This window comes from Cryptomeria japonica, chromosome 10 (assembly GCF_030272615.1).
Source record: "Cryptomeria japonica chromosome 10, Sugi_1.0, whole genome shotgun sequence".
NCBI lineage: Eukaryota > Viridiplantae > Streptophyta > Pinopsida > Cupressales > Cupressaceae > Cryptomeria > Cryptomeria japonica.
Window position 1 is genome coordinate 779,123,944 of NC_081414.1, and position 15,981 is coordinate 779,139,924.

A 15,981-nucleotide genomic window follows, 5' to 3' on the forward strand; every position below is an offset into this window, starting at 1 on the left:
TATCAGCTATTAACTATTTTCAAAATCATATTATATGAATAAAAAAAGTTTTACTATCTCACTTATCTTTGTATGTTTTTTGCCTCGAAAACTGAGTCAAAATTTATTCTATAGTTTCCTATAGTTAACAGTAATTTATTTATTAAAATCAATTTCCTCTATCTTTTTAGATTTTTCCGATTGGCAGGTGTATATTTTCCTGGGTATTTTTTGTTTTATCTTCAAAATAAAAAAAATGACAAATCAAATGTGAGCAGAAAAAAATTGAGATGGTTTTCTAATGTCTTGTGCAAAAATATTTATCATCTACATCGCCGATTTCAAAAACATTGATATCTAGCGAAATCTCTTGTGAAATGCATATTATTAAATCCAAAGTACTGTGATAAATGCAAACTAACGTGAGTGTAAATATTAGAACAACTCATTGTCATTTAATGCATATCTTATCATATCTGGTCTCATTGAATGCAGTTTTAATGCATATTTTCTGCGATTGCATATTGTTCTGCTTGTTGATTATTTATGTTCAGAGCAACAATATTAGTATCTTCAGAGCCATTCAAAAGCAGTTTCAATAACAGTTTAAGTGAGATCAAAAAAACTGGTTAGTTTATTTTCTCTTTATGTCTAAAAGAAAAATTATTTCTTGCTTGTTTAATTGTACTAATTACTTTGCCTTACTTTTTAAAAAATATTTTTGTAAGCCCGAGCTACTGAATTGGAAAAATCCCCAAATGGACACTGGTTTTGTTTGTGTGTTTTTTTTCACTATTTGTTCAACAAACTTGAAATTGTTAATGCATTGTGATAGACGAGAACAAAATAAATAATTTTATTGTCATACTGAGAAACTTATTGTGGTTTCTCTTACTATTTGTTCCTATTGTAATGTATCTGAGTCCAGTCGGAAAATAGTTGCAGATTGGCACATCATCTAGGACAACCTTTTTTTATTTCTCTGTAAAATTTTACTTCCTGTTTGACCTCACTGTACGGGGTCAAAATTTTCAGGTATGTACGCTATATTTCCTGCTCCTCTCTGTCAATTGCATTGGAGTGTAGGAGAAAATTCTAGTCTCTGTTTTACTAATTCGTAAACATCAATACCAGTTCTGTCTATTGGCATCTGGTTTGACACCTCTTGGGGTTTCATTGCACTTATAGTGGCAAGATTTATTTATTTATTTTTCCTTGGCTATGCTTTTTTAGTTTGAAAGCTCTCATTGATATTCATGAGGGTTATGAAATCAATTGCGTTCAAGCATAGAATAAAATGCTAACAATCTTATGTCGTAAAATGCAAGTAGTTTTATTAGATTAGCTGAAATTGTAAATTCTGTGTCCTCCTTCAATTATTTATCTGGGAGTGTAGCGAATTTAATTTTTGGGATTCGAGGGATAGAATAAACCAATTCACAATTTGTTTCAAAGAGCATAGATTGAGAACAAAACATCTGATAATTGGAGAAATTCAGCATACTTGCATCCAGAAACCCTTCTTTCCACTTCTCCATTTAATTTTCCCTTTCATACCAAGATGTGCTTTACAGTATGTTTCTAGAAGTGTCTTGCAAGGTATAAAATCTCATGCAAAGAACCCTTTTGACAGCTGTTGTCTTTCAACTCACTTGTCAGCAGTCTTTTTCATACACATAGTTTTCCGAGGACCTGCCACAAAAGAGAACAAAAAGGCTCCCCCAAAACAGGGACCAGAGAGAGCGGAGAAAAATCCTGAAGCCACTAAAATAGTTGTATACAACATATTCCTATAATATTCAAAGCAACACTTATCTTATTTTGTTTTGTAAATAACTAGTTAATTATCTTTAGCTAGAAACATTCAATAATATGCTTGGTTTTTGTAAATATAAATCTTCTGCACTGTCTACTTGTATAACAGTTTTGAAGACGAGTTCTTAGAACACTACAACACATTATCTTTTTCGCATTCAATATCAGTTGTTAACTATTTTCAAAATTACTTAATTGTTCTCAACACTTCAATGCATTGCTAGCATGTTTTTAGCTAAAGGCAGGGACTCATGCTGTCTCACAGCTCTTGTTTATTATCCATCCATGTGGATCACTCGGCCGGCAAGTGATATACCATATACGACCCTACTCGACGAATGATTGATACGATACGAATCTCATCTCAACTACTCTACTCTTCGAGTGATATCTTATATATGCCCTATAGACCTATGTGGCTCTGAACCAACCGAATCAACTGCTTCATCGACATAACCGATACCGACGGGTTTCCGGAAAACTAAAATCTTTTCGACTTAGCTTGGAAACAAAAATACCGACGGCTCCAAGGAAAGAGAAAAAAGAAGGCGCCCTGCCTGGGGAGATAATACCTTCCTTATGTGGATGCCTTTCAGAAAGAGAATAAGGCCAGGCCGAATCATGATTCGGAACCGCCACTCAATGAGGAATCTTGAGTGTCTCGGATCGAGCAGAGGTAGCGGGCTTAATCTTCCCTCCCCCCCGATTGACTGCTTGCTACTCCTCCATCCATGGGGCGCTCTATATGGGGATCCGAAGGACCCTCGCCATATTTCATAGTTCGCAAGCACCCATATGGATCTAGCTGCCCCTCCTTTAATAAAATTATTCCTTATACAACTTGCAATCCCATTCAAACACTTAAATAGTCACAATTAATAATTACAAATCAATTATAATTGGAATCTAATTTTTTAATTAAAACTATTTATATCCATCCTTTGAATATTTCTTAACACTTGCTCACCATCATTTGGGCAATCTTATAATTTCGCAAAGTTAAAGATCTTTAAGAATAAACACACTGGAATGTCCCTAAACTAGTATACTTGTCAAGTTACATAAAAAATAATTGAGATTTAACCATTTTACATAAATTATCATGTTTATAAGATTATTGACTTGACTCAAATAAATATGCAATGGTGTTTTTAGTCACTTCACAATGTCAATTTATTTGTCAAATTACATTAGAACTGTAATTTTCTTCCATTGAAATTTAATCATTTTACATAGATTATCATACATTTATATCACTATTGAATGGGCCTTGATAAACTTGCAAGACTGGAAGGAATTGATCTTAATTGCAAAGCACTTGTAACTATAACTAGCATATTTATATTTTAAAAATATATGTAAAATATGCTAAGAGATATCATATAATAGAAGAGAATCATCTTAAAATAAATGTTCTTCTAAAATACTAAACACCAAGAATACAAATCCATTAAAGTCCTGCATGCATAAAGTTGTGAATCTAGTTGGAGACAAGTGGCGAGGGTTCTATTTTATTTGGAGTAATTAACTAACACCTCCACAAAAGCTGAAACGTGGCATATTTCATGCATTTACCCGTCATTTACATGTCAAGTTGTTTCAAAAATGAATTTTTGTTTACGAACGTTTTGATGTCATTGTAGATGGCTCTGAACATAACTCGACATAATTACAATTGATGACTTTGAATTGACAATTAGGTAAAATTACCCAGTGCCTCCTATGTGTAGGAAAAATGCTTGAGTAGTGTCTGCACGCTACCATATTCGAGTATTGATAGGTTGCCCACTTAGAATTTTCAACTTTTTTTAATTAGAAAAGTAAAATAAAAATGCTACAATGACTTTCTCTGTCTCATTAATCCACGATCTTTCAAAATTCAGCGTTTCTTCGTTCATCATATTGCTCAAAGTGGGGCTGTGGTTCTTGGATTGCGAAACCCATCGAGTTCAACAAACAAACGCTGAAATTATTTTCTGGATATTGAAAGTTCCCATACAAATGATTCAAATTGTCAGTGTGACTGCTAACCAAATGACTGAAAATCAAGGCTGCACACTTTAATGACTTTGACTTTGTGCAAATTCGTGGATCCCACTGTTATTCTGTTGTTCCCTTTCTTCTCTATTGGCGCCTCGTTCTCTTCTCTTTCTGCAGTCACTGTCATTGAGGCACAAAGCTTTGAACTTATTAATTCTTTTAAGCCTTACGCCTTACTACCTATTACGTAATAATTAATAACTGTTTAATTAATATCATTAATATTAAATAAATTATATATTAAATATAATTTAAACTAACATGTCTTATCTTTATAAGAATACAGGTAAAGTATGACGAAAAATATCATATTTGTTTGTTATTTCATTTAAATTTATTATATTATTATATTCTAATCAATATTATATTCTTCTTCTTCTTATTATTATTATTATATTCTAATTAATACTAGTATTTACAGCTTATGTGCAATGGGTATGCTAAAGAGAAGTGGAAGATAAATTAAAGAAAATTTTGGTCTATTTTTTGCATATATTTGTATAACAAATGTTTCAATGGAGAAGTAATAGCTTCAAATCAACTATGCATCTACTTACAATGACCCAAATATGATTGAAGAAAAACCTTTGAATTAGGAAGACAATTAGGCTTCATTACCAATAGGCCCATATCACATTTGCAATAGGGAGAGAAAGAGAGATGATGGGGTAAAAGAAAGAGAGATGATGGGGTAAGAGAAAGAGACAAGGAGATAGTTATAGAGAGCTAGATAGAGACAGAGAAGCAAATGGAGATGGAGATGGAGAAAGTAGAGGGATATTGAGAAAAGGAGAGGAAGAGATAAAGAGAGAGGAGAGGTGGATATATAGATATAAAAGAGATAAATATATAAAGATGGAGACTAAGGGAGAAAATAAGAGAAGGATAGGAATAAAGATCATAAAGATAGAGATATGAAGTGATATAGAGAGAGGTGGAGAGAGGGTGATATAGGGGTAAAGAGATATAATGAGATAGAGATAGAGGGAAAGATGGAAAAAAATATGAGAGATAAAGATGAAAGGCAAATAGATATAGATGTAGATGTATAGGAAGAGGGAGAGGGAGATAGATGAATGGATAGGAGATATGTCTAGAGATTCAGGGGAAGAGAGGAAGAAAGAGTGAGAGACGGTTATATGGGAAGAGAGAGAGAGAGAGAGAAGATAAATGGAGAGGTATAGTTAGAGAGATAGATAGGGGAATAGAGAAGGAGTGAGAGGGGGAGATATAGAGAGAGAGGGTGGTACAAAAAGGGAGAGAGAGAGAGATAGCCAGAGGATAGGTAGAGGAGGGAGGGAAATAAGAGGAGGATAGAGTTCAATAGAGAGGAGAAGAGAAGAAGTGAGGGAAGGGAGAGGGAGATAGATCAATATATAGAGAGGGAAAGAGAGAGAGATAGAGAGATATGTATAGAAAGAGATAAAGAGATGAGAGAGAGAGAGAGAGAGAGAGAGATGAGAGAGAGAGAGAGAGAGTTATAGATAATGAGTTATAGATAGAGAGGGGGAAGGAGGGTGAGAGGGAGAGGGAGAGATAGAAGAAGTAGAGATAAAGATATAGAACAATAGAAAGGGAAAGAGTAAGAGAGAAAGGAGGTGATAAAGATAACTTGTAATAGAGAGATGGGGAGTGAGATAGATAGGGGGAAAGAATAGAGATAGATATTTAGAAAGATTTTGGTGCGACATGGTTGGAGGGCACCCTTGTCCAACCAAAATGAGTTGTTTGTAAGGGAGATTCATGAATCTAGGTTTATGATATTAAATATCTTGTCCTAATTTTAATTTTAAATGATAATTAAATTAAAAATAAGATAATTAAGTTTTAAAATGGGATAGGATACATCTCCTTGTGTTTGGGGATTAATTCAAGGCTAGAAGTGAACCTAAAATAATCTAGGGGAATGAAAAATAAAGAAAGTACTAAGATGAGTGTGAAACTAGGCCCACAATTAAAGACTACAGTTTACGATACTACGCATACATATAACTCCCTTTCCCATTTCAAAGTCTAGTAAATTCATATTCTAGTTAGCATTTCAAGCCATATAAGCATAAATCTATACTCAAGAATCAAATTATTTAAGCATTAAAGTCTTCCACAACAATCATGATCAAGTACTTTACTCCATTCCATGTTGAAGGCATACCCTAACACATTTTATAGGGCTTCATGAAAAACATATCAATGCTTATGCATAATTTTATGAGAGGATTTCATACTTGAGGTAATAGCTTGCCATTTTAGCATTTATTTATTTATTTAGCCTCCATCTTTGCAAGAGAACACGCTAAAATCTCATCATTAGCCATTGTGTAAGTATAAATTGTAACACAAAGTTTTAATTAGGCAAGCCTCTAAATGGCACAACCTTTCCCTATTTTCAGTGTCTGCAAGTGTAGATCTGATGGTGGGAAAGTTACAAACAATCAGAGAAAATAGAAATCAACAGTGTTTAACTTTGAGCAGATGAAAAACCTTATAATAGGGAACCAAGTGGCTCTATATGGCTACAATGTCCTAGGTTTTTTGGGAGTAGGTGTGGGTAAAAGCACAATATTGTCTCACACTTTTATAAAGAAAGTGGCCAACACAACTAAAACTATTTAACTTCGACCAAATAAAAATGACATTTCTAAATTGAATTCCAAAATGATGTAAACTGATCAAATATAAAAATATTAATGAAATTTATGTTTGTTATTTTAAATATATTTTTTTTTAAAATTGACATTTTATTTATATATTCAAAGTTAGATTTTTTATTGGTGAAAAGTGTTGAAAATTAGCGGTTCTAATCAACGTCACCAAACAAAATGAAAACGAACTTATTTTCTTCTGATTTTAATTTTCCAAATAGAGAACATATATATGCAGTGTTAAAAAAATTGTTGGTGTAATTATTTATTCTTATAGGATATAATTACATTTTACTTAAGTTGACTTAGGATAATGCATCTCATCATAGTTTGGATATGAGACACTTAGGGAAGTGTGCACATAGGGATGATGCTTGTAGGAGAAATTCACCTTTTGTGGTATTATCTTGTTGTTACATTCCACATTCAGTAGGTGATCCACCTCTTGTGGAATATTATACTATTTCTCCTACCTACCCCTACATTTTCTTACTTACCCTTGTTTCTCATTAAGCCACATGTCATGATTGTGTGCTCACATATCCATTTGGCCTTGCATATATAAGTAGGGCCATATTCATTGTATTGGTTAATCCAGTTGATCAATTTTGCATATTGATGAGAATACAGTTTGTTTTTGTCAGACTATTGTCTCTCTTTTGTGTTCTTTTCATTGTGCCTTTGATCTTGGAAAAATTTCACATGGTATCATAGCCATTGGGGCTTCATTGATTGGTTTTGGGAGACATCTTGGAAGGCTTCTAATTTTGGATCTGAGGTACTACGTCTTTTGGAGGCATCTTAGAGTGTTTTCGACCTCACCATTGTTTCTGGGAGGCCGTTTCCATAAAAATCAAGTATAAACTCGTCTATATTTGACCAAATTCGATTTTTTGGCTTGAAGGAAAATTTAGCCAATTTGACTAAAGGCGGTACAGATTTGAAAAAAAGATATATATTTTTTTATTTTTTGCGATTTCTTATCTTGAATTTTAAATCCGCAGAAATTTTGTTTTAAATGGGCTTTGTTAAAGTTTTTTTTTAAATTATAATTTCAGGGGAGGGTTTATTAACCCGTAGCCCGTACCCTGCAGACATTTTGTGCAGGGTCGCGTCGACCGTACCCGTACAGGCCTCACAACTTCCACCGCCTTTGCTCCGGCCGGCATTCCTCTCGCCGAAAGTATTTCATGCAGACAAAGTTTAGCTTGTCGTGATATAAGAGTGGGGCTATCCTTCTTGGATTGCAATACCTACCAAGTTCTGAAATTCTTTGCTGGATATTGAAAGTTCCCATACAAATGATTCAAATTGTCAATGTGACTGTTAAGCAAATGACAGAAAATCAAGGCTGGACTTAACCAACACACTGTAATGACTTTGACTTTGTGCAAATTCGTGGATCCCACTGTTATTCTGTTGCTTCCTTTCTTCTCTATTGACACCTCGTTCTCTTCTCCTTCCGCAGTCACTTTCATTGAGGTACAAAGTTTTGAACTTATTAATTCTTTTATGCCTTCCGGCTTACTACCTATTACGTAATACTTAATAACTGTTTAATTAATATCATTATTATGAAATAAATTATATATTAAATATAATTTAAACTAACATGTCTATCTTTATAAGAATACAGGGAAAGAAGGGTGAAAGACGTATATTTGTTCATTATTTCATTTAAATTTATTATATTATCATATTCTAATCAATATTAAATAATAATAATATTATTATTATTATAATTATAATTAATACTAGTATTTACACCTTATGTGCAATGGGTATGTTGAAGTGGAGTAAAAGGTAAATTAATGAAAATTTTGGTCTATTTTTTGCATATATTTGTACAACAGATGTCTCAATGGAGAAGTGATAGATCAAAATCAACTATGCATCTACTTACAAGGACCCAAATATGATTGAAGCAAAACCTTTGAATTAGGAAGACAATTAGGCTCCATTACCAATAGACTCATATCACATTTGCAATAGGGAGAGAAAGAGAGATGAGGGGGGAAGAGCAAGAGAGAGATAAGGAGATAGATATAGAGAGGTAGCTAGAGATAGAGATGCAAATGGAGATGGAGAGGGAGAAGGTAGAGGGATATTGAGAAAATGAGAGGAAGAGATAAAGAGAGAGGAGAGAGGGATAGATAGAGATAAAAGAGATAAATATATAAAGATGGAGACTGAGGGAGAAAATGAGAGAAGGATGGGTACAAAGATAAAGATACAAATATGAATAGATAGAGAGAGAAGTGGAGAGAGGGAGATATAGGGGTACAAAGAGATATAATGAGATAGAAATAGAGGGAAAGATGGAAGAAAATATGAGAGATACAGATAGAGAGACAAAGTGATATAGATATAGATGTACATGAAGAGGGACAGGGAGATAGATGAATATATAGGATATATATATAGAGATCAGGGAGGAGAGAGGAAGAAAGAGTGAGAGATAGCTATATGGGAAGAGAGAGAGAGAGAGAGAGAGAGAGAGAGAGAGAGAGAGAGAGAGAGAGAGATGGGGAAAGAAAGATCAAGTGAATAAGAGAGAGTTAGAGATAATGAGATATAGATAGAGAGAGAGAGAGAGAGAGAGAGAGAGAGAGAGAGAGAGAGAGAGAGAGAGAGATACATAGGGAAAGAATGAGAAAGAAATAAGGTGATGAAAATGACATGTAATAGAGAGATGAAGAGTGAGATAGAGAGGGGGAAAGAATATAGAGATAGAGAATTAGAAATATTTTTGTAGGACATGGTTGGAGGACACCCTTGTCTAAGCAAAATGAGTTGTTTGTAAGGGAGATGTGAGAAAATAGGTCTATGATATTAAATATATTGTCCTAATTTTCATTTTAAATGATAATTAAATGTAAAATAAGATAATTATGTTTTCAAATGGGATAGGATTGTTACAAGTGCAGTTGTCGTTGTACCACAAGATGGACCTCTTAATGCCTGATACAACCACTAGACTTATAGAATCCACAAGAGGCGGTGAAGCCATGTCACAAACTTGAGAATTGCGTTGCACAACACAAAGAGACCAAGGGCACACACTTTTCAACAATCCCCCTAGTGAAAGTGATGGATTTGAACCTGTGACCAAGATCTGATACCACTTGTTACAAGTGTGGTTGTCGTTGCACCAAAAGATTGACCTGTTAATGCCCAATACAACCACAAGACTTATAGAATCAATAGGAGGCGGTTAATCCATGTCACAAACCCAAGCATTGCGCTGCACAACACAAGGAAACTAAGGGCACACACCTTGCAACAAGGATACATCTCCTTGAGTTAGTGGCTTAATTCAAGGCTAGAAGTGAACCTAAAATAATCTAGGAGAATGGAAACTAAATAAATTACTAAGGAGAGTGCGAAATTAGGCTCATAATTAAAGAGTATAATTTATGACACTACACATATATACAACTCTCTGCCCCATTTCCAAATCTAGTAAATTAAAATTATAAAATCCATATTCTAGTTAGTAATTCAAGTCATATATGCACAAATCTACATCCAAGAATCAAATTATTTAAGAATTAAAGTCTTCCACAACAATCATGATCAATTAGATTATGTCATTCCATGTTGAAGGCGTACACTAACATATTTTATAGGAAATGATGAACAACACATCAAGGCTTATGTAAAATTTTATGAGAGGATTTCATACTTGAGGTAATACCTTGTCATTTTAGCATTTCTTTATTTATTTAGCCTCTATCCTTGCAAGAGAACACATTGAAATCTCATCGGTAGCCATTGTGTAAATATAAATTGCAACACAAAGTTTGAATTAGGTAAACGTCTAAACAGGAACAATACTTTCCCTAAATTTTTAATGTGTGCGAGTGCAGATTTGATTGTAGGAAAGTTACAAATAATCAAAAGAAAATAATGATAAATAATGCCTGACTTGGAATAGATGAAAAACCTTAGAATAGGGTACCACGTGGCCCTGTATTGCTACGATGACCTAGATTTTGGGAATAGGTGTGTAGAGCAACCTAGTTGCATAATTGGCCATCCTCTGAAGCCTTTATCATTCCCAAACTAGTACACCCAATGCTTCTATCCTATAAAGTTTTCTTTAGATTTTAGATCTAGGTTACTCTTTTCGTCTTTATTCCAAAAATTCTTTATTGTTTATGCTTTTCATTTTTTTATTCGTCATTTACTATGAAATTCAATCATCTGTCATAATTAGCCTAGATCACATAAAAGCACTTCACTATCTCATTTCCCTTGCAACAAAAGAGAGAATGAATCCCAACATGCATCTCTCCTTTGACAACAATAGTTATGCCTATTATTATTCCCCATAGTTATCAGAAAGAATTAATATCTTGGTATTATATCTTTTATTTTAGGATATCTTTCCCCATCATTTCATTATTCTTGGCTTAAGAGCAACATAAAGAAAAGTTTGAAAGGTCTACATGGAGAAAAAGTAAATAACTCAAACTTGTCCCTAGTGATTTATGTGTACCTATGATCCATCCATCAAAGGGAGGACATAGGTACATATTAACACTCATTGGTAATTTTTCAAGGAAGGTTTGAGTTTACTTCTTTAAGAAAATAGATTAAGTGTTTGGCAAATGTGAGATGTTTAAATCTTTTGAAAAAAAAAAAATCAAGAATAAGATAAAGTGAATAAGAATAGACTATGGTAGAATATATGTAAATAACAAGTTCAAATATTTTTTGAAAGCAATGAGATAGAGAGAAATGCATGACATATATAATCCTTCCAAAAATGGTGATTCTAAAAGAAAGAATAGGGCCTTCAAAAAAATGACATTGTTCATTTTACAACCTAAGGTTCTTGCTTTATTTTCTCAACTTTAGGATATCAATAATGTATCTCATTTATTGAGTATTTCTCCTACAAATTATTTGAAAAAACACTCTCAAGGAAGCTTGAAATGGTAAAAAATAAAAAATAAAATTATTTTATAGGATTTTAATTTGAATTATTTTCTCACATAATTGAAAAAATTAGGGAAAAAAACTTTGACTAAAAAGAGTGTAAAATGTCTCTTTTGGTTATGGTTATTAAAGGAAAGGATATATGTTATATAATCCTAGCATGGATGATGTGTTTATAGTAGGGATATCAATTTTAATGAAGGATTTGAAGATATAACATTGATAATGTTGAATCCTATGATGCCTTTGAACTAATGTAGTTGAAGAATCAAGCCCTCTTCAAAAGGCATAGAGTTATTAGTAAATTTACCAAAATAATAAAAAAAATAATTATGTCCATATCTATCTATCTCTACCAAAAGTTATGTTATCTCTCTTGGTTCTAGCCCCCTTCATAGTGTAATACAAAGTAATCTACTATTACTTTATCAACTACAAATGCTAAAAATATAGTAGTGAATTAATTATCTAAATAAATAACTTAGCTACGAGTAATTCTTTAGTACTTCAAAAATATCAAACAAAGCCTTCTTTTTTTCACTGTGACATCTAGGACATTTTTTATCCAAATATATAATGTTTCTTACTATAACAAAGAATATAGAGGTCCATCACCATTATATTAGGTGTTTCAACCAAAATTTGGTGATTTGTATTCAATATTGTAGGACATAGGACAAGTTAGTTGATCTTTTCATCAAGGTTTTATGTGAGACTAGGTTTGTATATCGTAAAATTCTTTCAAGATTAGGAGAAGTCAAATGAATATTTGATGGTTGCCATTTAGGGTGGATTATTTTGAATCTCTAACAATATATTGGTGAAAAATGATTCAAAATCAACATTTAACAGAATTTTATGCTAGGACCCATCTTTTTAAGATTATTGGGGGATATTTACAAGTAATTAATACAATGAATCTATGGTGAGATTTTAGAATACATTAATTATTGATTTATTGTTAAAGACCATTATCGACACAATACACATAGTTGCCTATTGCCTATCACCTCTCAACATTACTCAATTCACAATACACATAGTTGCCTATTGCCTATCACCTCTCAACATTACTCAATTCACCATCTAGAATAAATATTTAAAATACTTGTTATACACATGGATTTTTTTATATTAAAATCGAGCAAGAACAGAGTTTACAAGAGATCATAGAGGGGAGGCATGTCTCAGCCCCTCAACATCCAGTTACAGCAAAGTATACTAGTAGTAAGAAAATAGATACAGGCTATATAACCAAAAGCAACTCAGCAAATAACCGCCCAGCTGATGGGGCATAGCAGATTTAGAACCATGATGATCAATGAGGTACAGCCCCAGCCACCCCAGGAGAGCAAATACTTGTTATACACATGGATTCAAATTCATTATGTATTTTTCTATTAAATCAATAAAAAACAATTAATATGTGTCTTCTAAATAGTAGCAATGAGATATACATAATTTGAACTAAAAACTTACAGTTACATAACACTAGGGTTCTTGCTAATTAGAAAACATAACTAGTAGATAAACCTTTCTCTTAAACCCATCTTACTATATGGTATGGTGTTGGCCACAGCTACCCTTGTCTTTGTCGTCTAACTGATCTGCAAGGACCTCTATAGACCTCGGAATTTGCGGTATAGGAGCCTCCATCGTGCCTTCCAGTATCTTCACCACTTCACTCATGTTCGGCCTCTCATTCTCATCGTCTCGAATGCACAACCCAGCCACCACAGCGGCTCTTCTCACCTCTCTGACATCCGCTTCACTTGCTATCTTTGAGTCCACAAGCTCTATTATGTTTCCACTCTGAATTTGAGATGAAGCCCAGGTAGGAAAGTACAACCTGCTCTCCTCAACTTTCAAGTCCAGATTTCTACGACCGGATATGATCTCAAGCAACATCATACCGAAACTGTATACGTCCACCTTAGGAGTGATTGGAAGTCCGGAGATCCACTCGGGAGCCAAGTATCCACGAGTTCCTCTTGTGGTCGTCAGTACACGGCTGAAATCTCTACCCACCAGCTTCGCTAACCCAAAATCTGCAACTTTTGGGCTGAAGTCGCCGTCCAGGAGAATGTTTTCAGGCTTGATATCGCAGTGAATGATGCGATCCAAGCATTCCTCATGAAGATAAACTAATCCTCGTGCAGCGCCCACTGCGATCTCGAATCGGGTCTTCCAGTCCAACACCTTCGACTCAGAGAAGAGGAAGGAATTTAGAGAGCCATTGGGCATGTAGGCATACACTAGAAGCCTTCGAGAGCCTTCTACGCAGAATCCCCACAGCCTGATCAAATTCATGTGCTGTATTCTGCCAGTGGTGATTATTTCTGCACGGAATTGTTTATCTGCATGCGAGGAACCCTCTAATCTTTTAACCGCAACAGGCGTGTTGTCTGGCAGAGTTCCTTTGAACACAGAGCCGAAATCTCCGCTACCCAGCTTATGCTTGAAATTCTCCGTTGCGATTCGCAGCTCTTTGTAACTGAACTTTTTGAGCGATATTGGCACCTCCTCTTCCACGTCTTTCTTCAACATTCTTTGACGTTTCCACAGAATAAATACGGCCGATATGAGACCCGCAACAGCAAGAAGTGATGCGGCGCAAGAAAGTAAAATAGTAAGTTTAGGGATTTTGCTGCTTTTATCTGATTTCAACTGCAAGTCAGAAGCAGCCATCCTAACGAAGACGGATTGGCCCTCAGAAGAAACGCGCATTCCGAATAAATCTCCAAACCACAATCTACAGAAGGGTGGATCAGAAATAGTGAAAGCAAAGGCTGCGCAGGAGCAATTGTTGAGACAGGTAGTCCGGCAGCTTTGCTGAGTTTCCTCGTTGTATAAGACAGCTTCTTTTTCAGACAAGTATTGGTCCTTGGCTTCCGAGAAGCCGTCGGTTGTGCCCTCTGTGACAGAGCAATGTAGGGGTCTTCGCCGAGCACACCCACTCGACCACCAACTTTTTGAGCCCTTCTTGGGTGTGAACCCCTGGACACAACTGCACACATTATTCAAATTGCAAAGTCCATACGCCCCGCAGATTTCATAGTCACTGCATTGACCTTGGTATGTCGACCAGCGCATACTCCATCTGCCATCATCCATCAAGTACTAAAGTTGATATCTGCCATTCTCACTTACCAGGAACCGCCCCGTCAGAATATGATCTATCTGGTTTACAACATAATTAACGTATATTCTTGAAGGAGAAAGATTCACACAAGACGCTTGCAGTTTGTTAGAACCTACCAATTGGGGTTCGTTAACAAAATAAGCTCCATTCCATTCTCCACTGGACAGGTACGGAACCGTGTTGTTATAGAACAGCATCATCTGTGTCTTTCCTGGAGACATATCCATACCGAAAGAGAAGAGCCCAGTTGCAGGATCCGAAGAACTCTTCCAGGAAGTCAGCTTCATGCCTTTCCACATTTTCATGCCAGGCAACCATGTATCTGTCGGATGCGCGAAACTCTCCCAAACAATCGCAGACTCATTGTGGGTTTCCAGCATAATAAAATTGCCAGACTCCGTTAACACAGCTCTTGATCCTTTCTGGTCGCTATCAGTCGACCAAACAGACAGGCCCTTCTTATCAAACAATCTGAGATGACCGTCTCTCGAAAATTTTAGAATGCCAGGCTTGTTTCTGACAGGATTTTCTCTGTTAGCCACCCAAAGAATGACGTTTTGAGAGATTGGTGCATGCCAGATGCCAATATACCAGTTTTCCGTTCCTTTCGGGCTGAAAAATCCCAATGCAAACGTGCCATTTTTGGAATTTAGGGTCTGATTTCCAGTGAGCGAAGCCCCTAAGAAAAGGGTATCTCCACCATCCACTGCTAGTGAACTGCAGTAATGCGCTGCAATAATCACAGTAATTGCTAGGAACAAATGCTTCATTGCAAATTCAATAACTATAGCGTTTGTTTTTTCTTAACAATTGCTTCTTAGTAGTGCGTAGATGGTCCATAAACAGTTTGTAGTGTATCTTCAAATTTAAATAGAAAAAACAATGAACAACAAGGCCCAAGTACTGTTGGAGATGGAATTGAGAAATTTGACTTTTCTGGTCATTCACGAGGGTAATTATGATATTGTTATCAGAATTCAATTGTGTAGCTTTCAAAACAATTGTATAATTTTTCAACTAAATTTATTGATTTATGTTTCATGAATAGTGATTCACAAGAATTAACCAATTAAATAATTTTTCAATCAAATTCATTCATTCATGTTTCATGAATAGTGATTCGAAAAATCTCTCTCATACAAATGAATGATACACTAACACTTATAACATCTAAACGCGTAAAAAAATCTCTTACAAATAAACTTAATCTTTTCTAAACACAATTACCACTCATTACATTTAAATGTGTGAAAAGATATCTCCCACAATTAAACTTTATCTTTTCTAAACATGTTTAACAGTCATGACATCTGAAAAAATATCAATTACTAATAAACTTAATAAACTTGATCTTTTCTAAACGCCCTTAATACTCATGACATCTAAAGGCCTGAAAAAATCTCTTACAAATAAATTTGG

At 34.7% G+C, this 15,981-nt stretch overlaps 2 protein-coding genes across 2 annotated transcripts; both read right to left on the reverse strand.

The window, feature by feature from the left end:
* Nucleotides 1–12,974: 12,974 nt before the first annotated feature.
* Nucleotides 12,975–14,534, reverse strand: LOC131034935 (G-type lectin S-receptor-like serine/threonine-protein kinase At2g19130). The gene has a single exon (XM_057966544.2). It carries the CDS (start codon nt 14,532–14,534, stop codon nt 12,975–12,977), a length of 1,560 nt encoding a protein of 519 aa, XP_057822527.2.
* A 6-nt stretch (nt 14,535–14,540) lies between these two features.
* Nucleotides 14,541–15,332, reverse strand: LOC131034933 (S-locus-specific glycoprotein S6-like). Its single transcript, XM_057966543.2, has one exon. It carries the CDS (start codon nt 15,330–15,332, stop codon nt 14,541–14,543), a length of 792 nt encoding a protein of 263 aa, XP_057822526.2.
* Between the last annotated feature and the right edge of the window lie 649 nt (nt 15,333–15,981).

Coding starts and splice junctions, on each gene's coding strand:
- LOC131034935 (XM_057966544.2), bottom strand. CDS start 14,534: ATGGATGATGGCAGATGGAGTATGCGCTGGTCGACATACCAAGGTCAA.
- LOC131034933 (XM_057966543.2), bottom strand. CDS start 15,332: ATGAAGCATTTGTTCCTAGCAATTACTGTGATTATTGCAGCGCATTAC.